This window comes from Lichenostomus cassidix, chromosome 26 (assembly GCF_008360975.1).
Source record: "Lichenostomus cassidix isolate B80296 chromosome 26, HeHo_3.0, whole genome shotgun sequence".
NCBI lineage: Eukaryota > Metazoa > Chordata > Aves > Passeriformes > Meliphagidae > Lichenostomus > Lichenostomus cassidix.
The window spans coordinates 3,192,840-3,218,983 of NC_139506.1; the positions used below are offsets into that span (position 1 = coordinate 3,192,840).

At 60.4% G+C, this 26,144-nt stretch overlaps 2 protein-coding genes and 1 long non-coding RNA gene across 6 annotated transcripts; 2 read left to right on the top strand and 1 right to left on the bottom strand.

The window, feature by feature from the left end:
- Positions 1-6,591: 6,591 nt before the first annotated feature.
- SMIM29 (small integral membrane protein 29) lies at positions 6,592-8,197 on the top strand. Its single transcript, XM_085082772.1, has 5 exons — positions 6,592-6,670; positions 7,093-7,263; positions 7,346-7,371; positions 7,443-7,548; positions 7,808-8,197. Exons 2-5 carry the CDS (start codon positions 7,153-7,155, stop codon positions 7,868-7,870), a joined length of 306 nt encoding a protein of 101 aa, XP_084938898.1. The 5' UTR covers positions 6,592-6,670; positions 7,093-7,152; the 3' UTR covers positions 7,871-8,197.
- Positions 8,198-8,379: 182 nt separating this feature from the next.
- HMGA1 (high mobility group AT-hook 1) lies at positions 8,380-15,934 on the bottom strand. Of its 4 annotated transcripts, none has more exons than XM_085082777.1 (6): positions 15,789-15,934; positions 15,434-15,556; positions 11,859-11,963; positions 11,058-11,141; positions 10,633-10,683; positions 8,380-9,542 (listed from the first exon to the last, which is right to left on the bottom strand). In XM_085082777.1, exons 3-6 carry the CDS (start codon positions 11,958-11,960, stop codon positions 9,486-9,488), a joined length of 294 nt encoding a protein of 97 aa, XP_084938903.1. In that variant the 5' UTR covers positions 11,961-11,963; positions 15,434-15,556; positions 15,789-15,934; the 3' UTR covers positions 8,380-9,485. The 4 variants fall into 4 exon arrangements, with proteins under 4 accessions (XP_084938903.1, XP_084938902.1, XP_084938900.1 ...); XM_085082776.1 differs by having other exon boundaries at positions 8,380-9,539; positions 15,784-15,855; XM_085082774.1 differs by having other exon boundaries at positions 11,058-11,138; positions 15,784-15,848.
- Positions 15,935-20,389: 4,455 nt separating this feature from the next.
- Positions 20,390-22,839, top strand: LOC146426978 (uncharacterized). Its single transcript, XR_014856607.1, has 2 exons — positions 20,390-21,606; positions 21,744-22,839. It is a non-coding gene; the product is annotated as an uncharacterized LOC146426978 (long non-coding RNA).
- The last annotated feature ends 3,305 nt before the right edge of the window (positions 22,840-26,144 follow it).

Sequence of the window (26,144 nt, forward strand, 5' to 3'; positions counted from 1 at the left end):
CTGGTTTGGGATGTAAGTGGGGGTGTGGGTGAGGAGCTGCTGCTCTTCATCACCTCTGGGCCCTGGGGTCCCTCTGCAGCTCCTTAGGGGCACAGTGATGTCACTAATGAGGTCACTTCTTCCCTTGCTGCTTTTCATTTGTGGTCGTGGTCCAAGGACACCCCAACTGCTTGAACACCAAGAGGAGCAGGGAAACTCTACTGGTTTGGTCTACTCCAGCACTGGGAGCAGGAGAAAAGGGAAGACACCCCTGGAGTACCTGTGTGTCCAAGTGCTGCTTGATCCTTCCAGCAGGGTTTGTCAGATCCCAAAACTCTCTGATGGTCTTAAATGATGTGTAAAACTCAAGAGGCAGGTGGACATCCCTCTGCAGAGAGAGCTGAGGATAAAACTCAGCAGTTGTGCAGCTCTGGCTTTGGGGAGTTTCTCCCAAGATAAGGATTTGTCATCGTGGAACAGGGATTTTGGTTCTTTGGTTATTGGTTGCTTGGAAATTGCCTGTGGCAGAAACCACTCAGCACCTTGCCTGAGTGGTTACTGTTGGGCAGGTTTTGGTTTTCAGATGTGACTTTGCTCACGCTGAGGTTGTTCAAAGGCACATTTCAGAGGGAGGAGCCTTCTTGCAGTTCAGAGTAACCCCAGGTGGGCTTTGGGGGATTTCCCTGCTGTGTGGCAGGTGGGGCTTGGCTGTGCTGGGCTGGGAGGTGCTGCCTTTTCCTGCGAGAGAAGAGTGAAAGGAAGGAGGTTTTTCTCCATTCTCCCTGAAATCTGGCATTCAGTGATGTTAAAGTACTTCTGGCGGCTTCCCAAAGATGGATTGTTTGAGTGGTTTGTAGGAGCCTCAGTGTCACAGCTGTGCCTCCCCATCTCAGCACGATGTTGCCACTTCCCAGCAGCACTGGCTGAGCTGTCCATGCTCCGTGTGGTCAGCAGGGCCAGCACAGCCTGGCTCAGAACTGCCGTGGGACTGGGAATTCCGAGCCATTGCCATTCACCTCTCCAGGTACAGCATTAGGCAGAACATTCCCTGGATGTGGAGTTAACAGCCACTGTGCAAACTAAAAAGATTTTTTTCAAATTGGAAACGCGTTGGATTTTGGGTTGTAGACCAAGGCAGTGACAGCAGGGAGGGGACATGGTGACAATCTGGTTCTAGCCTAGCCTGGTGGGTGTGTTCTGGGAATAAACAGAGGAAGGGCTGCACGTCAGGGTCACTCTCCTGTGGGTGCTGGGGAGGTGTCACCCAAACATCCTGCTGTCTCCCCTGGTCCTGGAGGGAAGGTGGGAGCTGCGTTTGGGGCCTGGAAGGAATGGCATTATCAGCATTCCCAGTGTCTCTGTTCCTGTGTAGATGGATGCTGTGAGCTCTTCCCTACTCTCCTGTGGAGCACTGAGGCAGCTCATTCAGCCTGAGCTGGAATGTGCCTTAAAGCAAACTCTGTAAAGGGAAAAATGAAAAGGGATTGGAATCTGCAAGTGCTGCTTTTTCCCTTGTGTGGCCACAAAGTATTCAGTGGCTAAAAATGTGGGTAGGGAATGTCAGGAATCCTCAGTTCCCTTCCCAGATCTAGCAGGGGCTTTGGGCCTTTGCCTCAGCTTTTCCATGCAGAAGCTGTGTTCAGCATTCTGCAGCGCATGGGTCACTCCCAGGGATCGAAATCCTGGAGGCTGCACGGGTCCAACGAGTGCCCCAGTTACAAAAGCTGTAGGTTTTCCTGCCTGTTCTCTCTGTTTTATCCCAAATTGACGTGTTTGTGTTTTCACACAGCCCCATGCAGCATCCATTGCTGTGCAGAGCACATGGGGCAATGGGGGGAGTTGGTGAGGATTGGTTTGGGGTTTGGCTCTCCTGCATGGAGCCTGTGGCTGGTGCTAGGGGAGGATCAGAACTGTATCTTCAGCCAAACCTTCCCCAAGCAGTGACAGTGAGGAGCTTCTCCCTCTGGGTGATGCAGTGCCTGCTCTGGTCTTGCTCCCAGGCTGGGTTTTCCCTCCTGGCTCCATTCTGCTCAGTAATGGCATCATCTGGTGGCTGCAGCCCTGCAGGGACATGGTGACCTCATGGCTGCAGTGTCCCTCAGCTGGTCCCTGAGCCCCTGACACACACAGGATGGGATCCTCATTTTCCTAACATTGGAATGAATTAACCCAGCTGCCGTGCTGGGGGTAGTGTCAGGAGTCTGTACATAACCAAGGTGTAAAAAGAAACGGAACTGGACTGAAGTTGTATTTAGGAGATTTATAAATCTCTCTTTGGTGCTAGTCCATAGAGGTTTTTTTCCTTTTTTTTTTTTTTTTTTTGTGGGAAGGTGGGAATTTTGACATTGTACTTGATGAATCGGCTCTAGAATTGCCTCAGAAATTAACCTGGGGAGGTCTGAGAGTGTTTGTTGAAGTTTCTGTGTGTCCTATTTTATATTTATTAAATCAGAAAACCTGGAATGATCACTTTGCATTTGCTCCTCAGTCCTTCCATGAGCTCTGTGTTTGTGGGGCTCCTGGCAGCCCCCCAGGTTGGGTCAGCTGGGTCCTGGACCCTGGCTGAGGGATGAATGACCAGGGTCCATTGTCCAGCCTCCTGTCCATGGGTGTGGCTGCCTGAGGCTTCTCCATTCCTCCCCAAAACAAGGAATCTCCATGGTTGGTCAGGGCTGTGAGGCACAAACCAGAGCTGACTGTCTCTGTTTTGTGTCTGAACCTTTGAACTCACCCCCAGCACTGAGGGTGGGACTGGCCTGGGCACTGCCCTTGGTGTGAGGGGAAACAAGTTCTGAACCCTTCCAGATGCTGATCCGAGTCATCCAAATGTCCAGGCCTGGGGTGGGGCTGATGGCAGCTGCAGAGCCTGGTGAGGGATCTCTGTGTTGTGCTCCATGCGGTGGAGGGGTCAGTTGGGATGTGGTGGGGTCAGCTGGGATGTCTCATGGAGGTTCTTGTGCCACTCCTGCCACCTGGCTTTCACAGGGAAGTGTCAGCAAGTTTGCAGAAGGAAAACTGATGTAGAGAGCAAATTTGCTAGTTTATTAGGATTAAAAGATGCCTGATATTTTCAGTGATTTTCAATGAGTTGCAAGTGAAATGCTCAATTCTCTGTGAATTCAAGATGGTTGGTTTTGTGCATGTAATTCCCATAATCTGTTTGGGTTTATTTTCCTGGCTGCAGATCTCCATTCCTCACTCCAGCTCTTGGTGTTTCTAATCTCCTGGTGAACTTCATATGGGGGGGTTATGATGAATTAAATAGTTTGCAGAAACTGCAAAGGCCCTTTGGAAATGGAATTGCAGTGGATGCTTTTTTCTCTTCCTCACTGACTCGTTCTCACACCACCTTTGTTCAAAGTCACACGCGTGAAGTAGAAAACACATTCTGTTTTCTTTGGGGCTCCATCTCAGTTGGAGCCTCTGGATAACACAGGTGTTCTGCTCCTGCTCAGTCCTGGCTGGCAGGTGCAGGACATACCTGTGTGACTCTGACCTTTCATCCACAGTGTCTCCAGAAAGGCTGGAGAGCTCTCCTGTCTGCAGAGCTGGGTGGTGCAGCAGGGTTCTGTCACCAGGGTTTCCTCTGTTGAGTTGTGTGTGATTGGGAGGCTGTCACTGTCTTTTAAAAGAGTAAAAAATTGAAAAAATTGAATTGGTGGATGCCAGTTTGCCGAGAGTGTGGGCTGTAATCTAGTGCCAACCAATAAACACGCCAGTATTTCACACGGCTCTGCCTCCTGCCTGCTCTCTTTGTCCCGGCGCTATTCCCTGCGTACGTGAACTCGGAGATCAGGCAATGGTGTCACCCAAGGAGAAAGCCCTCCCTGCAGTGCCTTGGGACAGTCACAGCCTGGAAGGGGAACTGGAAGGATGTCACCAACAGCCTGGTGTTGAGATGGGCTCGCTGATGGGGTGGGCAAATGGGGCATTTTAAGGGGACAGCCTCCTGGAGCCTCTGAATCTGCTCCTAGCTCTTTCACAAAATCCTTCCTGAGCGTTCTTCCCGTGGGAATAGCCCCGTGCTGTGGGAGAGGCCGGGTGGAGCCTGCATGGAGAGCACCAACACCCCCGGCAGCACGTGGTGCCCATGGCCACAGAAGAGCGAGCTCCCGCATTTCCCTGCGAAGCAAACACGTCCTGGTGTGGAGACCCATCCCTAAGCGAGCCTTTGCGAATTCCCTTTGGGATCTGGATGCGACCAGGCTCCTCCTGCAGAAAACACAGACTGGTGCACGACGGCCTCGTGTTGCAGCTGCGGCTCGGAGCCCAGGGCAGAATTAATCTGTGCTGACGGCGGCGTTAATGCCTGAGCGGGCGAGCGGCGAGGCAGAGCCGGGGTGGCTGTGCCCCCGCGGGGACGGCGACACCCGGCCCCACACCCCGGCATTTCTGGCCGGATGAGCAGCCGGAGGGATGCGCTGGCTGGAAATCCGGCCACTTGTGCTCAGCTGCTTAAACGGGAGCTTAGCGGCTCAGCAAAGCTGTCCCCAATTATGTGCTGGGGGCCGAGCAGCGCAGGGGAGGGGGCTGATGTCTCACAGCGGGGTTTGGGGCAGAAAAAAAATACCCTGTGGTGCTATTCCAGCTCTCCTCACTTTGCCCCCTGGCTGACACGCTGACACCCCTTCCACCCGTGTCACGAAGGTGCCTTGTCCCTAGGAGGGGTGGTGATGCTGCCCTCAGCCTCCCCGGCATCCTTCCCCCCCCGCCAAGAGTAAGCAAGGGGGAGATTTCTCCAGGGATGAGCAGCTCTTGTGCTGCCTTGCCCTCCATTCCCCCTTTTCTCCCATCTGGATGCTCTGGGAGGCAGTGGATGGGGGGAAAAAACCGTTCATGTGTGATCTGGGGGTGCTGCAGGTGTCCAGGGCTGGCTCTGGCCGTGTGGAGGGGCTTGGTGACCCCCTCGTCTGCTTCCAAGGATGTTGCTTCCCCTGGACCCCGCATGCTCCTCCCGGCCATGTGCTCCCACTCGCTCATGCTCTCCAAGGAGCTTTCCTAGAAACTGAAGGATTTATTTTTAGCCGTGGCACGGCAGGGTTCGGCTGGGAGGGGATGGGCAGAGGTGGATGGCGGCAGCATGAAAGGCCCCTGAGGTGTCAGTGCTGGGCTGAGGGGAACTGGGGGTTCTGTCCCACTCTTGTTCCCCCATTGCAGTGGTGAGCAGGGGGCTGGAGTTGGTTTGAGAAGGGTCTCTGGGGCAGGGAGAGTCAACACAGACAGTGAGACTAGTGCCACTGCTGGGGAGAGTGGGGTCAGCACGGGCTGGTGGGGCCAGCGGGACCCCCGGGGACAATGGGACACTGGGGACTGTTGGCCCCTCTCAGCTGGTGCCCTTTTCCAGGCTGGAGAGAGGAAAATGACCCTGCACGGGCTGGGCAGAGAGTGAGAGCAGCAGTGCAGGCAGGGTATGGGCAGGCTGCAGGCCGGGTGCAGTAAGGGTACAGGCAGCAGTGCAGGCAGGGTACAACCAGCTGTGCCATGGGCAAGTTCATCCCAGCGGCTGCAGACCAGGAGCTGCTCTTCCCCCCAGCTCAGGAGGCTCCGGATACTCCACAGAGGCTGAGCCCTGTCCTGCTGCCAGTCCAGGGGCTGTGTCCCCCCAGCTCCGACATGTCCAGGCTCCTCTTTCACCTCATTCCACTTATTTTCTGTAGCTGTTGGGAAGCGCAGCAGGGCCTGGTGCTTCCCGGTGTCCCCTGCTCCTGCCTGACCCACTTAGTAGGACCATCTGGTCCCTGAGAGCAAAGCGGATTAGCCCTGCGGCTGGGATCAGGGCTGGGGCACTGCCACCACCATGGGTGACACCACTGTTACTGTCACAGCCCCTGCCTAAGCTCCCCACGGATCCAGTCTTGGGGACATTGGCCACAGCAAGAGCCCCTGACCAGGATCCAGTCTTGGGGACATTGGACACAGCAACAGCCCCTGGCCAGGGACCCACAGCCACCTGTGATGGGGGTGACCCTGCCCATGTTTTTGCATCCCCTGGGACCCAGCCGACCCTGGCCCTGTGGGTCAGTTGTCTCACACCACACCTTTATCTCCATCCATCCATCCATCCTGATCCTTCCATCCCTGTCTATGCATCCTTGTCCACCCATGCAACCTTCCGTCCATCCATCCCTCCCCCTCCCTCTGTTCATCTGTGCTCGTGCCTCCTTCCATCTCTCCCTTCCTCCATCCATCTGTCCACCCAATTAATAGTGCACGGATGCACCTACCCATCCCTCATGTCCGTCCGTCCATCCATCCCTCCCTCCCTCCCTCCCTCCATCTCTTCTCCAGCCCATGCCCCCAGCTGAACACTCGTCTGGCCAGATGTGCTACACTCCCATCCCTCCCTCCATCTGTCTGCCCTCCCCTCCACTTGCCCTTCCCAGTGCTACCCGGGGGTGTTCTTTTCTTCCCTTCTCCCGTTTTTCCCCCGTTTTTTCCGTCGCTCCCTCTCCCGGTTCCTCATTTCCCCATTTTCCCTCCGTTTCTTTGCCCTTTTCCCTCTTCTCCCCTCACGCGTTTTCCCGCCCTCCCCTCGGGTCTTTGCTGCCCCCTGCCGGCCGCGCGCCGCCACCGCCCCGCCCCAGCCCCGCCCCTTCCCCCTCCGCCCCGCCCCTTCCCGCGCGCGCTCGGCCCCGCCCCGCTCCCGTCCGTCACGCGCCGCGCGGGTTCCGGGCGCGGGCGGCGCGCGCAGGTGGGCGGGGCGGGGCGTGGCGCGCGCGGGGATCCCCGGAGCGCGGGGGGAGGGGAGCGCGGGGGATCCCGAACCGGCGGGGGGAGGGGATGGGATGGGATGGGGGGGTGAATTAGGGTCGGGGTGTCCCGGGCACAGACCGCTGCGGGTTCCCGCAGGCTCCCCCAGCCCCGGCTCTACAGGGAGGGGTGCGGGGTGATCCCCCCGGGGGGTGTTGCCGGACGGGGGATCATTACCGGGGTGGTTGGTTATTACCGGGCGGGAGGTGGGTGATTACCTGTGCGCCGGTCATTCCCGGGCGGTGAATTCCCGGGGTGGGGGTCATTCCTGGAGCGGGGCTCATTCCCGGGCAGCGGGTCATTGCCGGGGTGGGGGTCATTCCCGGACGGTGGGTCATTGCCAGGGCCGGCTGTGGGTTGCAGAGCTCGGTCCGTGGGGCCGGACACGCGCGTCCCCATGCGGGCAGGAGCCGCCGCTGGGCCATGAGCAACGCCACGGCCCCCACCGCCCCGGGCGCGGCGGGCGACTCGCTGGTGGGCTCCGTGCTGGGACCCTTCCTCCTCCTCACCCTGCTCGGCGCCCTCCTGGCCGCGGTGAGTGAGTGAGCGGGCTGGGGGGACCGGGGGGCACCGACCCCACCGCCCAGCCCCGCGCCGCTGATGCCTTTCCCCGCAGGTGATGTACGTCAAGAAGAAGCGCAGGTGAGCGGGGCCGCGGGGCTGGGGGGCCGTGGGGGGCTGCGGGGTCACCGCTCACCACCGACCCCCGCCAGGTCCGACCGGCTGCGGCACCGGCTGCTGCCCATGTACAGCTACGACCCGGCTGAGGAGCCGCCCGAGTCGGAGCAGGAGCTGCTGGTGGAGGCTGAGGAGGCTCAGGTGGGTCGCTGTGGTGGGAATTGGCATTTATCTAGTTTTTCCACGAAAAATTGAAGTGGCAGCAAGGGAAATGTGTGTCCCGAGGGAGCTTCGGGCTTTGAGAATCACGGAATCATTAAGGTTGGAAAAGACCTCCAAGAACGTTGAGTCCAACCTCGTGGCAGTCAGGCTTTGGGTGTAATCCCGAGGTTTTTGGGAGAGGTGGGGTGCACAGATGGTGCCTCCCCCTGGGCTGCAGGTGTGTCCCTCTCTGTTGCAGGTGGTGCCCGGCTGGGGGGGACCCTCACCCCCTCGGCCCCCTCGCAGGGACTGGAGGGCCTGACACTGCCTGGAGCTCCGGGACTGGATCCTGCCCGCGGGAGGGGAGGGAGGACAGTGCCAGCATCAGCACCATCAGCCAGAACGGGCAGGACGTGCCCACAGTGGTGCCGTGATGCCACAGCCCCCAGGACCCCACCTCTGAGCACTGACCAGGGCGGGACATCTCCCACCTCAGTACTGGGTTTTGCCTTTTTTTTTTGCTTGAACTGCTCCCGCAGCCCCGTGGAAGGCCCCGGGGAAGACTGGCAGACTGGCAGGGAGCAGCAGGCTCTGCAGGCACGGGATGCCTGTGGGAAGATGGGGTCAATAAATATGTCTCTGCCTTGGCCCCGAGGCTCCGTGTGGGGCTGGGGGTTCCCAGCCTTGGGTGGGAGTTTGGGGGGCAGCAGGGTTTTGCCTGTTTGTGTTTGGTGGCTGCCACCAGCACGGATGTCCCTGTAGAGAAGGTGCCATGGGAAAAGCCACCCCTGCCCCACCCAGCCGGGGCCTGGGACAGAGGTGTCACACATGTCCATAAAATGTTTTATTCAAGTAACTGCAAATAGGAACCCAAAAGGTCGTTAACAGTGAACCAAAAAAAAAACCCAAACCAAACCCCAATTCTCTCCCGCCGGGGCCGCCCGGCACCGACCTCCGGTCCCGCTGCAGCCGTCGTGCTGGGGCAGAGGGGCAGGGGGAGCATCCCATGGTCCCCCCACCCCACTGCCCTGCCAGCCTCGATCCCTTGAAGCAGCAGAGCAAACTAGACCTCAAAATAACGATTTTTTTTAAAAAAAAAGAAAAACGAAGCCCAAAAAAAAAAAGGGAGGGGAAAAAAAAAAAAATACCCCACAGCCCCCAGCAACACTCCGAAAACAGGAACCACCGAGCCCACGGTGCCCTGGCAGCGCAGCAGCACGTCTGTGAGTTCAGAGAGTGGAACTTAAATATCCAGAGGTAGTTGTGAATGAAAGGAAAAAAAAGTACTAAAAAAAAAAAAATATATATACCAGAACCTATGAGGAAAGGGCTGCGTGGAGCCAGCCCCGCTCGGGCACCCTGGGGACTGGCACCCTCGGGGACTGGCACCCCGGGGATGGGCACCGGACCCCGGCAGCGCCGCGGGAGCTGCTCCCGCACACAGTGCAGTCACCCAGGACTGGGGGGACACGGGGGGCTGCCCGGGGTAGTAGCAGGCCAGAGCAAAGGTCTAATGCGTTTTGGGGAGTCTCACCTTCACTGCCCCCCTGTCTCTTCCCTGCAGAGGCCCCAGGGCAGAGCCCAGTGCTGGGGGGCAGCCAGCACCCGCTTTGGCGGGGCGAGATCACTGCGTTGGGGGCAGTGAAGGTGGGGGGTCCCAGCCCCGGCTCTGCCACCACCCCCTTTCCAGTGGGGCTGCCCCGAACCCCAGGGCTGGGCAGGGGGAGCTGGGGCAGGTGCCCCTCCCAGGCGGGGGCTGCGGGGGCCGCCCGGGTTGGGCCATTTTCCAGTGCTGCCGTTGTCTGAGGGTGAGGAGGGAGCGGAGGAGGGAGGAGGAGGAGGAGGAAGCCAGGGCGGCACAGTGGGTCTCTCCCCGTCCCTCTCCCCCGGCCGCCGCGGGGCCGTCGGGCGATGAGGTAGCGCCGGTTCGGGAAGTGTCACTGCTCCTCCTCGGATGACTCCTGGGAAATGTTCACCTCCTCCTCGTCCTGCTGCTGCAAGGCAAGGGAGCATGGCCGGGGGGTGTCGGGGAGTGCAGCCCCACCCCACTGCCCCGGATGGAGGGCTGACCACGCTCATCACACCCCTGTGCAACGAGGGAAACTGAGGCACGCCACCCTCCTGGATTTAAGGACTGGCCCTGAGTCCAGGTTGCAAATTAAATCCCAGGTGAGAAGACCCCGGCTGGGCTCACAGTGAGGAGGTGGGACCACACATCCTGGCTGTACAGCACCTCTGAGTTTGGCACCGCGGTCCCTAGTGGCCGCTGGGGGTGGTGGCAGTCCCGGCTGCCCATGTCCGGCCCCGGGTGTCCCTGTCCAGCCCCCACGCCGGGGTGGGCGGCCGTGACCCCGCACGCGGCGCTGACTCAGGGCTGAGTGAGCCTGAGTCACAGCAGCCCCCGCTTCCTCCCGCTTCATTCACAAAAACGCCACCGCGCCTGCCAGAGCGGGACATCGTGTCCCCGGCACGGCCCCGCTGGCACGGGACACGCTCCTCCCACACCACTCCCCCCTCTCTGGCTGCCCGCCCTGGGGTCCCCAAACAGCCCCTGGCGCTGTGACACCCACACAGGAGACCCCGGGATGCGACCGTGAGTTTGCAGCCCCGGCTGGTTTCAACCCCTCGGCTCTGCAAGGAATTTTGGTGGGAAAAGGAGCAAAATCTGGGGCAGGCGGGGAAGGGAGATGAAGCATCCCGGATACCTGGCACCGCCTGAGCTGCGAACCGAGGGGGAAAGGAGAAAATAGGGAATGGAGGAGGGAAAGCACAGGGAAGGAAGGGGTGGTTGTGCCCACAGGGTGCAGGGACCCGGGTGGGTGTGTGCCAGCATGTCCCCAGGGCAGGACCAGCCACCCAGCACTGCTCTTGGGCCCGTGGGGAGATGGGGACATCTCACACCCCCAGCTCCAGGGGGTTTGCAGCCCACCGAGTGCCACACTGTGTCCTACTCGCTCACTGCCCCATGATCCTCCAGCCCGGCAGCATCCACCCCACACTCACGGGGCTCTCTGGGGAGGTGCTGTGCCCCCGAAGTGCCCAGTGCCCTGACAGGGTGCAGGGAGAAGGGAAAAGCCCACTCACCGATTTTTTGGGTCGCCCTCGAGGTTTCCTCCCTGGTGTGACTGCAGCTTTCTGAGTAACAAAAAGGGCATTTTGGTCAGGCTGTCCCCAGGATGCTGGCGGGGGTGGGCAGCATTCCCCTTCCTCCCACCCGTGACTGCCAGATTCATCACCCCAGTGGCATCTCCTGGGGTGCTGCTGCCAGCCCCCCGAGCCCCCCCAGCCCTGGGATGCCCCGTGAGTCACGAGGTGGGTACAGGATGTGAGTCGCATGTTTTGCAAACAGGTTTCTCTCTGACACACACAGCCCCCGGCTCCCCCAGCCAACTGCCCAGCCCACCCCCCTCTCCCAGCAGCAGATCTGCCCTGAATTGTCCATAATTGAGCTCAAACCGGACCTGTGATGCTAGCACCCAGCTGGAGCAGTCCCACCCCCAGGTACCTACCCTGCCCTTTGTGGTGGCCTTGTTTTTACTGCCCTTCGGCCGTCCACGGGGTCTCTTGGGGGTTGGGGCCTCGCTGGGCTCCTGCTGGAAGGAGAGCAGAGGTGGGTTGCAAACCCAAAGTGCCTTCCAGCCCACCCTGGGAGTCCCGTTGTCCCCAGCAGACCCTGCCAGGGCAGAGATGCTCTTGCATGAGGTACAGGGAGCACTGGTCACACTGGGATTGGCGATCAGGCGTCAGGCACAGGCTCCTGTGTGTCCTTCAGCCAGGCATGTGTGACCTTTTCCACCCCCCAGCATCACCCACTCAGCTCAGCTGGACAATCCCCATGTCAGCCCCTCAGTCCAGACCCGCTTGCTGCTGGTGCTGCAGCCAAGGAAGTGTCAGGGAACCCACAAATCACCTTTTCTGCAGGAAAACGATGTGCACAAACCCCACCTGCCTCGGGGGGGCTGAGCGGGGTTTGGTACTATAAAGGCTCCAGCAGCATCTTATCTCTCTGAGCAGCTTTTGCTAATGGGGCTTTAATTAGCCCGTCTGCAAAGGCAGGTTCAGCAGAGCCTAGGGAGGGGCAGGGGAGCCCCCAGCCGGGGCCAGGAGCTCTGGGGTGCTGCAGAGCTGGGGGGTCTCTAGAGCCCCCCAGGAGGGTCTTGCTGCTGGAGAGCCCAGGGGAGGTGCTGCCCACAGGGGCTGCACTGGGGATATTCCCACCCTGCCCAGGGGTGCAGGTGTGGGGACATTTCCTCCTGCCCTGTACCCTGGGGGTGCCCAGTCCCCCCCTCCTCGCAGGGGACCCCACGTACCTGCGGCTTCTTCCTGGGCCGCCCTCGGCCCCTCTTCTCCGACACGTCTTTCTCCCCTTTGGAGGCCAGGGGCTGGCTGGATTTGGCGCTGGATTCACTCATCGTCTGTCCCAGCAGCGGTGAGGAGGAGCGGGAGGGAGGAAGGTCAGTCAGCCATGGCTTGCTGTGCCAGCTGTGCCATCCCCCTGCCCTCACCCTGGCCAGGTTAGATGCCACCTGCACCCTCCTGGCTGCAGGGCAGTGCCCCAAGCCCATGGCATGGCCACCCCGGAGTACCAACCAGTGCCCAGGCAGCTCCCGGGGTCCCCTCAGGCATTTGGGGAGCAGCACCTTGGCCAACCCATCCTGCAGAGCCCAGCCCCTTTCCTCAAAAAGTGACAGTGGCTCCAGATTTAATCTGGAGTCCTCAAAATCCCACCTGTGCTGCTGGCACCAGCAAGTTGGGAAAGGATGAGTGGTGGCACTGGAGACTTTGGGGACGTCACCAGGGGGTGCCAGGGCCCTGGAGTGGGTGGAATGGAGCTCAGGGTGCTGCAGCCCTGCTCCTCACCCCACCCTTGGCACTGCTGCACCCCTGCCACCCAGCTGGGATTAGGGACAGGCACTGCCTGGCACTTGTCCTGGGGACACCGGGTTTTCACCTCCCCTGTGCACGTCCCAAAGGGCTGGGCAGCTCTCCCTCGCTCTTGGAGAAATCCCACAAAGGAAAAAGCTCCATCTTCCCCTCTCCGCCTTGCTGCTTCCCAGGGGCACATGGAAAACCTGCTTTTCCAGAGAGTGGGGGTGGCTCTGTGCCCAGCTCCCAGCCCAGGAGCAGGGAGGATGGGCTGGTGGGAAGGAGCAGGATCACTGCCACAGCCCTGGTGCTTGCTGGTGACCCCTCACAGGGCCAAGTGACCATGGCCATGCTGGGGACACTTGCCCAGAGCAGGGATGTGAGGAAGAGGCAGCTCTGAGGTTGTGTCCCCGGTCTGTGTGTGCTGACAGAGTCACCCTCCTACCTCTGGGGTAATAACGCTCAGTTTGGAGGAACTGGTCTGGATTTGATGGTGCTGGAGCAGCTGGGATAGTGGGGCTGTGGGGAACAGAGGCTGCTGAGCCCCCCGGGACACTGAGCCTCACAGGGGAGGGTGTGGGCAGGACATGCAGCCTGAGGAGCCACACTCAGACCTCTGAGCCTTTTCAAAAAACAGGCGTCAGCTCCTGCTCCCCTCTGGAAGTGACTCATGAGTGCAGAACAACAACAACAAAAACCACCCTCGGAGTCTTTTTTTTTTTTTTTTTTTGGGAGACAGAAACCATGCCGTCGTGTAAACACCCCGAAAATATTACTCACAGCATCCCAGAGCCCTTCAAGGAGTCTCTTAGGGAGAAAAAAAAAAGAAGTATGGTTTAGATTTAGGCCAGCAAAGGGCCGGCTGCTGGTCGGGCTGGGACGGGGTTTTGTCTCTTTTTTAAGTCAATCTCTGTCAGAGGCAGCACAGCCTCGAGCTGCTCCGTGCCCCCTCCCGCAGCTGGAAACAGATGGGCCCAGCATGGCCCCCACCCTGCCGTGCTCTGCTCCCCCCGGAGCAGGAACCAAGCCCCACACAGCAGCTCCAGCTGGGAATGCCACGGGGACCCTTCATGGGATGGGGGTGCCACTGGGTCTGTGCCCCCCCGAGAAGCAGCTGCTGCTGGGAAGTTGTTGGTGCTGGGGGAAGCATGTGCACATCCCACCCAGCCCTGTGCATCCCACCCAGCCCTCTGCATCCCACCCAGCCCTGTGCATCCCAGCCAGCCCTCCAGCACCTCAGAGCTCCCCCCGGGGGCTGCAGGGCTGAGGGGCTCCACGCCCCGCTCTGGCAGAGGGGGTTGGGAGGAGGATGCTGGAGATGGGGGATGCTTCCCTCCCATCCCAACACCTTCCCTGCCGACACCCCGCTGCCGAGAGCAGCCCCAGCTCCCCGCAGTGCTCCCAGCTCGGCGGCACCTGCCAGGCCCCGGGTGTGCTGGGAGCCCGTGGGACGAGGCTGGGCACATGGCGGGAGCAGCTCCGGCCCTGCTCACACGCATCAGAGCCATGGAGGGAGGGAGGGAGCAGCTGGGTTGCCATGGAGGAGAGGAAGCAGCTGAGAGAGAAACCTTTCCAGGCAGGGAGGAATCAGTGGGGGACGCGGGCAGGGGCTGCCGGGCTCCCCGCGGCCGGGGGGGGAACATCTCTGCACGGTTTGGAGGTGGAGGGGCCACATCTGCCTCTCGATTGATGGAGCTGGGGGAAGGAAATCTCCTCCCCTCTCCATCCCTGCGGATGCTGAGCCACCGAGCTCTCCTCCCCCAGCCCCATCGCTCCCTCTGCTCCACAGCGTGAGCTGGGCCGTCCCCAGCGGCCACCTCTGGGTCGCACAAGGGCCAACCTGTCCCCTCGGAGCGATGCTCCTGCCTCCTCCTGGGCCTGCTCCTGCCTTCCCGGCCGCCTGCGCTGGCTTATGCTGCTCCGTGCAGATAACCCCATAAATCCCCCGCTCCTGCCACCTACTCTTAGATTAAACAAACTGGCCCAGGAGAAGCGGGGAGACAGGCGGGGGCTTAGATCTTATAAAAAAATAAAAAAAAATGTATATCAAATCTCTTCACGCCCAGAAAATCCAGCCTGATGGCAGCTGGAGAAGGATCCCAGCCGCACCTCCTGGCAGAGGGATGGGGAAGGAGGAGGGGAAGGAATCGTGGAGCAGAAGTTGAAGAGCCTGTTGGGCAGGGGTGCGGGCCGGGAGGGATGTGCGGGCTCCTCCTCAGCACAGACCCGCCGTGGGGCTGCTCTGAACCCCCCCCGGGCTGCCATTGAGGAAAGTCCCCCCCTTCCTTCCTGGGATGCATAATAAAAGGAAGTGATAAAGGAAAGGAAGGAGGGAGGTGGAGGAGAAAGAAAAGAGGCAGGAAGGGCACCATCAGGGCTTTGTGAAGCCCCTGTCCTGGCGGGGGGGAGGTAATAAAACCCCTCGTGGAGCCCGCGCTGCTGGCGGGGTGCGGGGCCGGCGGGGTGCGGGGGCACCATGCGGGGGGCTGCTGAGCCCCAGCGCCGCAACTTCGCACCGAGCCGCGTGTGTGCGTGTCCCCCGTGAGCCGGCCTTGGCCTCGCACCGACCCCACGCACCTCACGCCGCCCCGGCCCCACGTTCGAGTCCCGCTCCCACGCCCGTGCGCCGGCCGCGGCCCCACGCACCTTGCACGGCCCCGGCCCCGCGGGCTGTCCCGGGGCTGTCCCGGGGCCATGCGGGCCCCCCGGCCCCCGTGCGGGGCGTTTGCATCGCCCGCAACCGAGTAAGTGGAGCAAAGTCTCTCCGCGGTGGGAGCAGCGGCACCGGGGACCCCCGCCCGTCCCCCCCCGCTCCGCCGCGGCCCGCCAGGTGCATCACCCTGCCATTAACAATAATTAATACCAATAATAAAGCGAGGCACCGCCAGCCGCACGCAGCCGCGTCCCTGCAAAACCCGACACGCCGGGGCCGATCGTGCTCCGCATGCGGCCAGGGCCAGCAGAGCCCCCCGGCCCTCCGCGCCCCCCGCAGCACAAGGAAGAGGAAGGTGGCACTCACAGTCAGCTTGATCGCCGAGCCGGCTGTTCGGGGTGGGTTTTGGGGGCGGCTTGATGGTTTTGTTTTTCCCGGCGGGTCTGTGTTGCGGAGCGAAGGGACCCCCCGCCCGCGGCGACTGCGGATCTGCAAGGAGAAGAGAGAGGCTGCGGCTCAGCCCCGCATCCCCGGCCCCGCCAGGCCCCGCGTATTTATATAAATAATAAAGAGAGAGGGAAAAAAAATTGCTCCAGGAGGAAGGAAGCTGGGTCAAAATCATTTGCAGGGAACGAGGCAAAAAAAAAAAAAAAAAAAGGGAGGGGGGGGAAAGGGGGGAGAGGGGGTGAAAAAAAAAACCGGAGCGAGCTCCTAGCCTTACTGGAGGGGATCCAGCTGCTAAAAATAGCAAAATCACACTCGAAATTAAATAAGGGCAAACAGGCGAAGGGAGCTCCCAGCGCCGGCGGAGCGGGGGAGGCGGAGCCGGGGCCGCATCACGGCGGAGGCGGTGCGGGGCGGCGCGGCCGGGAGCGATAGGGCCGTTCAAAGGGCTGCGGCGGCGGCTGCGCCCCCGGCCCTGCCCGCCGGAGGGTCCCCGGCTGTGGATGGAGGGTCCCCCGGGAGGCTGGAGGCAGCGCCGGGGTGGATTGAGACACCCTCGTCCTCCCGCCCGGGATGCTTTAGGAATGCTCCCGGCCGGGGGGTGCGGCGCCCCCCGGCTGGGTGACCCCGCGATGAGTGACCCCCGATGGGAACGTCCCCGGCTCCCCCCTCTCCGTGTTTTGGGTTGGCCTGGAGGGGGGTTGGGTTGGTGACCTCGTGGTGGCGATCACTGGCCGCGGCCAGGCCATGCGGCGGTGGCCAAAGCACGATGCTCCTTCTGCTTTCTGCCTCCTCACCTCACAACCCCCGCAAAAGCTTCTGTCCCCAGCTGGCGGCACCAGCACTGGGGGCTCCGTGCCTGGGGGTCTCAGGGCTGCCTGGATCGTGTCGCGATATTTATTTAATGTGTTACTGCAGCAGCAGTGCCGAAGGGGAGGCTGCTGTGGGAGCAGGTCCTGCCCGGTGCAGTGGGGTTTGGGGGGCTGCTCCTGATCGGTGAAGAGGGGTTTGGGGGGCTGCTGAGTGGCTCTGAGGCTCTCCCGGGCTTTAAGCATGTGTTGGGCTCAGTCTGCAGTACAGAGCTTTATTCAGAATTCTTTTGGTTTGTTTGGAAGTGGTTTGGAGCTGAGATCAGCTCCCCAGCGAGGTACCCCAAAACCCAGGACCCCGCTGTGTCAGGGCAGGGTTTCCGAGGCATGTCGAGTGTTTGGGATGTTGTGGTGGTTTTCCTTGATGGGATAACAGGAAATCAGTGTCCTCTCCGTGATGTGGTTGTGTGAAATTTCCCCAAACTCCTGCGAAAACAACAATCACAAGTTTAATGGGAACTGATTTAGGTGCTTTTGACCATCCTAACTCTAAGAGTTGAAATCTGAAGGGAGGATGTGAACTTTAGACTGCTGGATTTCAGTTTCAGGCAAGTTTTTATTAAAAAAAAAAAAAGGGGGGGGGACCGTTAAAAAGATGAAATGTGAAAGTATCGATATCTGCCTGTGCAAAACTGCTCTGGCAGGGAAGGTTTGCAATGCAAAACAAACCAAACCAAACCCAGCCAGGCTTGGGGCACTTGTTTCTGCTAATTGTTATTTGGATTTCTCAAATCCCCTGCAAATTCCCCTGCCTAAAACACAATCGGAGCAGTGTCCCTTTCTGACGATTAAAAAATGAAAGCAAAGAGGGGGGAGAGCCCTCCTGCAAGAGAGTTCCTGTTCCCCAACACCTGCAGGAAGAGCAGGCACCACCCTGCTGCACCCCTGTGCACATCCTGATCCGAGCTCTCCCCCATCCGAGGGCCTTGTGTCCAGGCAAGGGGCTGTTTACAGACCCCGAGTATTTTTTTTTTTTTTTTGTTTTGCTAAAATCAGCATTTCCCCACCTGCAGGCAGCCCTGGCTGGGTTTGGAGGTGCCAGCGTGCCTCTTGCCCCGGCTCTACCGTTTGGGTTTCCCCCTTTGTGGTGAGCCCGATGAGGAACTTGGTTTCTGCGCTGGCAGAAGCTCGTTGTTTTTAACGTCCCTCGTTATTTACCCTGCAGTGGCTGTGAGTGGCAGCAGCCTGAGCACTGCTAACGGCTGGGGCTGCTCTGCTTTGCTTTGATCCCTCAAAGTTTTGGCAGTTCCTCACTCCCTGAGCCCACCTCGGAGCCTCCCCACACCGGCTTCTCTTGGTCTTTAAAGACAAACAGGGCTGCTGTGGTCCCCCAAAAATTAAAGTGTGGTGGGGACATGGCCCAGCAGTCAGGTACTGGAACATAACCGCGTGTGAGGAGGGGAAAACGGGGGAAAAACTGGTCTGGAGCAGAGCCCATGGCTGGGCCCAGGACTGCAGTTTGAGAAGATCATTTTCACTTTTGTTTCTGCAGTTGGGTTCCTGTTTCACAGCTCGTGGCTGAGTGGGTTTAGGAGCAGGACTGGGTAAGCTCCCCCAGCCTGTGGTTTTCTGCAGCCCAGAGCAGGAGCTGAAAATGGCTGGAAACAGGGAAACAAATGATTTATTATCCCCCCCATGGCAGCTGAGCCCAACGCGGGGCACGGCGGAGCAGCCTGGGCCATGCCGGGTTGGCACCGCAGCGAGCTGGGCAGCCCCGGGATCCCGGTGGGTCGAACAGCCCGGGAACCCCTCCGGTTCAAACGGGGATGTCCCCGTCCTGCTGTTCTCAGGGCTGGCCGGCCATGTGGCGGGAGGACAGGGACAGGGACGTGGCCTTTGTTTCCCCTCCCGGCTTTGTTTCCCCGATGGCCCCATTGTTGAAACCCCATGTGGCCGAACAGCCCCGGACCCACCCCAAACCAGGCCTGTTAATTTGATTAAATGCCTCCTTCCTCCCTCCCACCCCTGGAGCAGATAGAGCTCTCACCAGGGCAGCGTTTTCCTGCAGCCCCTTTCTGGGGACAAATTCCTAAATCACCTGATAACTTACAGGCTTAATGCTTCGAGTTCGGGTTTGCAGGACGCAGTGCCGTGGGCTGAACACATGAATTATTTTGTATTTCGATTTATTTAGCCAATATTTCAGGCCCGGGAGGAGACCTGATGGAGAAATGGGTGCTCAGCGTTTGAGAAAAGCTGCACCTCTGGGAGGTGTCCGGAAAAAAAGGTGCTTTGAAATCACCCCCAGCTCCTTGGGCTGCAGGGAGCTGATCAGCTCCCCGAAAAGCGTCCGGGAAGGACATGGGGGACCAGAGGGTGGCCCTGAGGGACACACGTCTTGTCCTGCCCTGCCCTGCCACCGAGCCCCGCAAAGCTGCGTTTGGGATTTGGGTGCCTAATTCCTGCTAGTTTCCCTGGGAAAGGGGAAACCCGATCCTCTGAGTCAGCTCGGGCTGTTGGGTGATTGCAAGGGCCACCCGGCTAATTACGAGCGGGTGTGTTTGTCACCTCCAGAGCCCTCGGGAACAGCCGTTAATGGGGCGTGGCGCTGGCTGGGTCCCCTTGACTCCGGGAGCTGGGGGTGTAAAGGACAATTTGGCCACTCCAGTTTGGCTACTCCACTCACACTCCAAAGAGTGAGGCAGGAGCAGGGTTTGAAGGTGCTACCCGCCCTGGGCTGCGAGGTGCTTGGGGCTGCGGTTTGTACAGCCCCCGCACAGGGAAATACACGTAAATAACTCCCTGGATCCTGGCGATCCTGACACAGCGGGATCTGATCCATGGCGGCCGCAGGGCGAGCAGGATCAGCCGGTGGGGCTGGAAAGTGGTTCTCGCTCAGCCACCCCTCACCTGCACGTCCTGGCTTGTGGGGACATGTCCCTGCCCGCCACCCCTGCTGGGCGGCAGCAGGGTCTGGTTCAGTGCCACTCCTGCCCGCTGGGAAGGCGAGGATCCATTTTGGATGCTGCTGCCGGTGGGATGGGCATGGACAGGGGGCTGTGTGCGGGGCGCTCTGGCTTGGGCGCTCTGTTGGAGCATCCCGTGAATTTTGGGGAGCTGCTCGGGTCCCTTGGCCAGTGCCCTGCGCCACTCCACCGCCGGCTGTGCCACCTCCCGAGCCTGGGGTGGCTGCTGGCTCTGGCAGAGAGCGGGATGCTCCGGGGCTGCAGCCATCGCCGCGCGGCTGCACAATGGCCTTTTGTCTGCGGGGCTGCCCCGGGAACATCCCGCCATCCCAGTTTCCCAGTAACATGAAACCTCCTCGGGGCTGCTTGCCGGAGCACAAAGCCTGGGGCTGCTGCGGGGGGCAGCCCTGGCCCCGCTCCCGCCTCCCCCCGCAAACGCTTCGGCACATGTGCACCGAGCGTGCTGGGGCTCAGGTGGGTGCTGAGAGGCTGCCAGCCCAGCCGGGTGCCGCACGGCAGGAAGAAGGTGACAGGAAGAAGGTGACAGGAATCAGGGGAGCACCAGGAATGCAGCCATGCGCTGTCCCCATGCCCGCAGCACCTCCGAGCGAGGATGCGGCTGACCCACTCTGGGGGTGCCGGCAACTTCCTCACCTCTGGTCTCCCCACGCAGGGAATGAGAAAATTCCTCCGGGTGCTCCCTGGAGCCCCTTTCCGTCTGCCCTGGCTGGGGGGCAGGGAGGGGACAGGCCGGGGAGGAGCTGTAAATCATTAACGGGGGCGCGGTGGAGGGGAATGCGAAGGGTCATTAATCGAGGGCTCGCTGGCGGGCTCGCAGTGGGGGCTGGCTGCCTGATATTTTTTTAATCAAGGTATTTTATTGCACATCAGCTCCGAGCAGGGCAGAGGAGGAGCTGGTGGCTGCCGGCAGCATCCGAGGAGGGGTGAGGGGATGCACGGCAAGGCCCTTGCAGGGGGCTGGAGGACACGCGGTGCAAGGGACAGGGGATGTTTTTCCTGCTCTTCCCAGCCTTTTCCAGCTCCTCCATCCCCTGGAATGTCCGCAGGTTCCGTATGATAGGGGAGGAGCCCCCCACTCCCTGCTCAGCTGCGAGTTCACTGTGGCAAAGGGGACGCCCCAGAGAAGCTGCTCCTTATCGGGGCTCCAAGAAAAGAGTTTTCCCAGCCAAATTCCTTGACACTTTCCCCTTTACTCAGCTCCGGTTGGAAAAGCATCGAGGACCGAGGGACTTCCCTCGGTGGCGGTGACTCAGGTGGTGGTCACCGAGGTGACTCAGCCGCTGGCTCCGGAGGCACAGGAGGGCCCGGGGTGACACAGAGGCAGGGGAATGGGAAAGGGAGGCGATGCCGGAGGTGACGGGATGGGGAAAGGAGCCAAGCTGGCTGCTGGTGCAAGGCAGGGAGCTGGAACCGGACTTGTGTCCACTCCTTGGCCTGGGGCTTTGACGAAGGGGCTTTGGGAGGACATGGGGCAGGGCGGGCAGAGGGTCACTTTACGGTCAGTGGATGACCCGAGGCAGCAGGGCAGGGCGGGATGGAGCGTCCTGGGATGGAACCGGCAGGTTTTCCTGCGGGGAACGCGCTCCCACGCAGCCAGAATCACAGAATTATGGAATAATTTAGGTTGGAAAAGCCAACGCTGCGGTTTCCTGCTGCCACCTAACGGGGAGAGGCTCTGGCTGCGGAGCGGGATGGAGGCGGGGGGCTCCGCATCCTCCCCCCGCCCGCCCCGGGGTGAGTCCCAGCATCCCTCACCGGCAGCAGAACGGTGCTGGAGTGGGCTGGGGGCAAAGTGAGGCCGGGCAGGGCTGAGGCGCGTTCCCCTCTGTCCCCCTGGCAGTGCCCGCGGGGAGTTCGGTCCCCTGGAGAGGGATGGACTGGAGGTGCTGTAGGGCTGAGAGCGAGCTGAGCCCTCCACGGGCTACTCGCTTCGCCCCCGGACCTCAGGGACAGCGCGTTTGTCCCTAGCAGGGACCCCCAGGCACGTGGCGTGTCCCTGACCCTGCGAGGCGGCTCTCCCGTTCCCGGGGGAATGTGACATCCAGCCCGGCCGGAGGATTAGGGTTGGCTATAACGGGCCGGGCGCTCACCGCTCACTCCCGGCTCCGGTTACTCGTGTCCAGCCCTTCTCATCTTTCAAATGGCAGGGACAGGCTGGCAGGGGGCCTGTGGGGACACCGAGAGGGTTATGAGATTGGAGGGGGTGGTCCACGAGGCTGGAAACCACCGTGGGGCTGAGCACCCCAGCCCTCCGTGCCCCCAAACCCGGGCGGGGGGATCAGGCTGCGGTTATCCCAGGGTGAGGGTCCTGCAGGGTACTTGCCACCTTCACTGCGGGGCCAGGACCTTCCACCCGTGCTCCCCTGCCCCGGTACCCCCCACCCACCACGAGAGCCGCCGGGTGGGAGTTTGCCAGGCTGTCACCCACCTTCCCAGGCGGCTCCGGGCCCGCGGAACGGCTCCCTTGGCAACTGCACCTCCGTAGGTAGGAGCGGAGCAGCACGCGTGGCTCCCCTCGAGGGGAGCGTCACGACACGGCTGGGGGGAGGCTCCCCGTGACTCGGAGCTGGGGGAGGACAGCACTGTTCCCATCCCTGACGAGCGGCCCCAGAGTCCCTGCGGGGTGGGAGAGAACACCCCCGAACGAGCCCACCCCAGCACCCACACGCCGCCCTTAAATAGAAGGATGTGGCTGCTCGGAGGGTCCCTGGTCCCCGACACCCGCGGGGAGAGGCTTGGGGTGCATCGGTTGGATCTCCAGGATCTTCCCTGGAGATTTAGGGAGAGGTGCTGGGCGGGTTGTGGGGGATGTAATTTGCGTTTCACCTGCCGCACCAGGGAATGGGAGGCTGGGTGTGCTCAGGAGATGCTGCTCAGGCTGTGCCACACCTCTGCGCGGGGGGCAGGAGGGGACAGTCCCCACCGGAGCCGGGTGGGTATTTCGGACAATGAGTGCTCCTGACACCTTTCCTCCATCCCCAGCGCCGGGTCCGTTCCGCTGCACGGCTGCAGTGAGGGAGGCTTCCACGGGAAGGCACTGCTGGCCTTCGCTGGAGATGCTGAGCCCAGCTCTGGGACCCGAGCGCTGGCGCAGCAGCGTGGGCTGGGGGCTGCAGGAGCCGGGGGTCCCCGGCGCTGGGGTCTGCGGCAACCGAGGGTCCCCGAGGCTGGCAGCTCCCGTGGGACCTGGCTGGATACTGGCTGCGCAGGCTGCTCCAGGTTGCGTTTCACCATCACCCCGTGCTGAGTCCTCCTCCTCCCGGACATCATCTCCCACTGCTGGGCTGCTCTCTGCCCCTGGGACCTGCGGCCCCCTCCTCTCCTTCCCCTCCGCCGACCCCCCTTGGAGATGAGTGATGCTCATCCCACCTCCCCCTTGTCCCAGGGGATTGGGATTTGTTGGACTGTGTGTAACCAGTGCACAGGAGAACCTCTGGAACCCTTCGCCTGGGGCTCGGGGAGCTGAGGGAGAGAGGAAAAAACCAAGAAAAATAATTACAATAATAAAAGTTTTGAATATTGTGCAGTGAAACGGGGCGGGAGCCTCTGCTGAGCTCTGCAAAAGCAGGGAAATAGAAAGGAGCTCTGAATGACTTGACTAGCATCCAAACTGGGAGCAGAAGGGAACTGGGGGGACTGGGAGGGTTTGGGGGGTGGCTGGTGGCACGTGGTGAGTGTGTCTGTGTGTGTTTGAGGGTGCTGGATGTGACTGGGATGGATCTGGATGGGATCCAGGGTGCTGCTGGGGGAGCTGCTCCCTCCTCGGGTGAATCTGCTGGTGCAAAGCTGCAGCCACGAGCATGGGGAATCTCTCGGGACTCTGCTGCACGGTGCAGGATCCCTCCTGCCTCTCCCCAAACCCTTCCAGGACTCTCCCAAAAGCCACTTTCTCCCACTGGGGGGGGTCACACCGACACTGGTTTGGGGACCCTCCCAGCACAGCCCCTCACTGCGGCACCTGATCAACGACCAACATAATTACTCCTGCAAAGGCAAATCCGTGCTGGCCTCGGCTGCTTGGTTGCACTCCAAGGAAGACAGTGTTTCCTTGCAAGGATGAGGCCATGAATATTTTATGTCCGAGGAGGATATTTCTTTCAGGAGGTTGTTGCATGAATTATGGAAAAGTTGGGAGGAGAAGACGGGTGCTGCTTGCCGGGGTCGGCTCTGAGCTGGAGGCTGAGCTGGCACCGCGGGGCTTTACCTCAGCTCCCTTTCCCTGCGTGCTGGGCAAGGTCTGCCCCTCGCTCCCCACCACAGCAGCAATCAGGGCCTGCTGGAGGAGCCTCTGGTGCAAACCCATCCCAGTTTGGGGCAGTTTGTGTTCTCTGGCAGAGCAGGTTGGTGCATGCAGAGTGGATGGGGCAGTTTGGGCTCGGGGTTGGACAGGGGATGGGTGCTCAGCTGCCAGTCTGGAGGGGTGTGAGGGGTGACAGTGGCTTCCCTGGGCACTTGGAGGGGGGAAGCAAGGGATGGAGCTCTTCCCTGGTTTCCCCGATCTCCTTCTGCCTGGGTGGGTGCTTTGGATGCTGGCGCTGGGCCCATCCAGCCTCCCGCGGCTTCCCGGTGCCACTCCCTCACCAGAGCCCGTGCTGCTGCTCTCCTGTCCCTTCTGCCCTGTCCCCTGCACATGTCCTGCACCCCAGGTGCTGCTGCCACCCTGCTGCAGCACGGCTGGCTGGGAAAAACGAGGGGGTTGACTTCCCCACCAGCCGTGGCTTCCGCGTTAGTATTAACTAACGTGTAAAGATTTTCCTCTAATTGTCCTGTGGGTGCAGAGGGAGTGTGTGCTGCCTGGCCGTCACAGTTAATTTTACCACCAAATGTTCTCTCTCCTTCCCTATTCTCCCTTTTTTTTCTCTCTCTCTTTTTTTCTCTTTAGTTATAAAGAAAACATTTCCAGCTGCTCATGATCCCTGTGGGTGGAAACCACCCCACTCCTGCACCCAAATGGAGATGCAGACAGAGCTGTCTCTCCCTCTTTCCTTTCCCAGTGCTTTGCTTTCCCAGGTTTAGGGGACAGGGATGTGCCTCTGGGATGTTGCTCTGGGGACAGGGGTGACATCTCGGGCTTTGGGAACAAAATTGGTGGGAGGAGAGGAAGGTTGGTTGGGAGGAGGGACCCTGGTGCCTCTGAAGGTGCTGGTTTTGGGGGCAGCTCCTGCTCTCTCTGAAGCATCAGCAGAAAAAGCTGCTGATGGTGCACGACGGGGGATTTCCAGGAGAACATTGTGCCTCAGCTTTTCGTGTTTCTGTATTGTTTAAACCCCAAATCCGGAGTAATCGCCGCCCAAAATAACCTCTGGCCACTCAGCACGTCCCTGGGCCTGAGCCTTTTCCTCCTCTTCCATAAAGCAACAGGGATAACTGGGATGGGACCAACTCACCAGTTGCACTGAGTGGACCAAACTGGAGGGAACATCCAGCAGCAGCTCTCGTGTTTCCCTGTGAGTGGGGAAGGATCCCTGTGAGCTCCAAGGATCCCAAATTCTCTGCTCCTTCCCAGCATTGCCCTGGAGGGAGGCAGGACGTGGCCCAGAGGACGGAGCTGACAAAACTCCAGGTTTTTGGAGATGCTGGAATGAGTTCATGGGGGTGAAGCAGCAGCTTCTCCTATACTGGGGTCTGAGTCTGGTGAGGTCCATCAGTGTGCTGAGCTGTGCCAGCCTCTGCTCTGCTCCTGGGGGTGATGTGGGTGCCATCTGGGGTGTCCCCATGTCCCCCTGCCCCGGGCTGGCTGTCTCCTCGCTGCCTCTCTCGCCATTAGGTGGAAGTGTTGTAGAGGAGAAGAGCTGCTGCCCAGCTCCAGGCTCCACGAGTGGCAGCAGCCCGGCAAGGGTCCTTTGTCCCCCTGTCACGGCAGCAGTGAGGTACAGCGGGGAATTTTTAGGCTGGATACACCCGAGAGAGAGGAATAAACCCCGAGGGTGCAGCAAGAGGAGGTTTGGCAAGAGAGAGGTGTTTGGTCAAAGCAGCAGCTCCCCAGTGTGCTCCATCCCCTCCGTGCTGTCAGGGGAAAAACTCACAAGCCCAGGGAATGTCCCTCTTGGTGGCCTCTGAGAGGCAGGGCTGTCTCTTTGGTCCCAGCTGGGGTTCCTCTGGGGGTCCCACATCAGCTGAGGGGTGTGGGTGCCTGGCAGGACCCTGGGCTGCAGGAAAGCTGCTGGTGGGAGCTTGGCAGCACCCAAAATGTGTGAAGGGCAGCCAGGGGGCTGCCAGGGAAGCTGGCACAGCCACAGGAGCCTTCCTCACGAGGAGGAGGAGGAGGAGTTGTCATCACTCCCAGCCTGCAGCCGAATCATCCCTCGTTCATTGCTAATTCCTCCCCGCATGCCCGGATGGGCTTTTTTTCTTTTATCCTTTTTTTTTCTTTTTTCCCCGCATTTCTTTAAAATGCAACTTTCCCCATCAAGAGCTGTTAGTCATGAGGCGTATAATGAGTTTTATATATATTTAAGTGGTCTGACATTCGGCATCCCATTATCCCCACTCCTCGAGAGAGGCACGGACCCGATGTGTGAATGTCAAGCCCATGCGAGCACAGGCAGTGCCGTTCCTGCTCTCGAAAGATCCACATCCATTACCCACGTTCATGCGCTGGGGGTGTGTGGGAGTCTCTTTCTTCTGGAAAGAAATCCAAGGCTGGGTTTTTTGCTTTCTCCTTGGCCTATTATTTAGGTGGTTTTGGAAGGGCCGAGCTGGATTATTTTGTTGGTTTTGCTCTGCAGTTCTGTTTGTCCCTTTGGTAACTGCCCAGCACAGAGTGATTTGATGGCATTTTGCAAGTGGCTCGTGCAATTCCTGCTGGAAAATGTCTGTGGGGGCTGAGCCAGGGTC

Excerpts from the sequence above, each read along its gene's own strand:
- HMGA1 (XM_085082777.1), bottom strand. The coding sequence starts at position 11,960 with ATGAGTGAATCCAGCGCCAAATCCAGCCAGCCCCTGGCCTCCAAAGGG. Across the intron at positions 11,142-11,858 it reads GGCCCAGGAAGAAGCCGCAG|CAGGAGCCCAGCGAGGCCCC; the intron begins GTACGTGGGGTC and ends CTCTCCTTCCAG. Across the intron at positions 10,684-11,057 it reads AGGCCACCACAAAGGGCAGG|AAAGCTGCAGTCACACCAGG; the intron begins GTAGGTACCTGG and ends TTTGTTACTCAG.
- SMIM29 (XM_085082772.1), top strand. The coding sequence starts at position 7,153 with ATGAGCAACGCCACGGCCCCCACCGCCCCGGGCGCGGCGGGCGACTCG. Across the intron at positions 7,372-7,442 it reads TACGTCAAGAAGAAGCGCAG|GTCCGACCGGCTGCGGCACC; the intron begins GTGAGCGGGGCC and ends GACCCCCGCCAG. Across the intron at positions 7,549-7,807 it reads TGGAGGCTGAGGAGGCTCAG|GTGGTGCCCGGCTGGGGGGG; the intron begins GTGGGTCGCTGT and ends TCTCTGTTGCAG.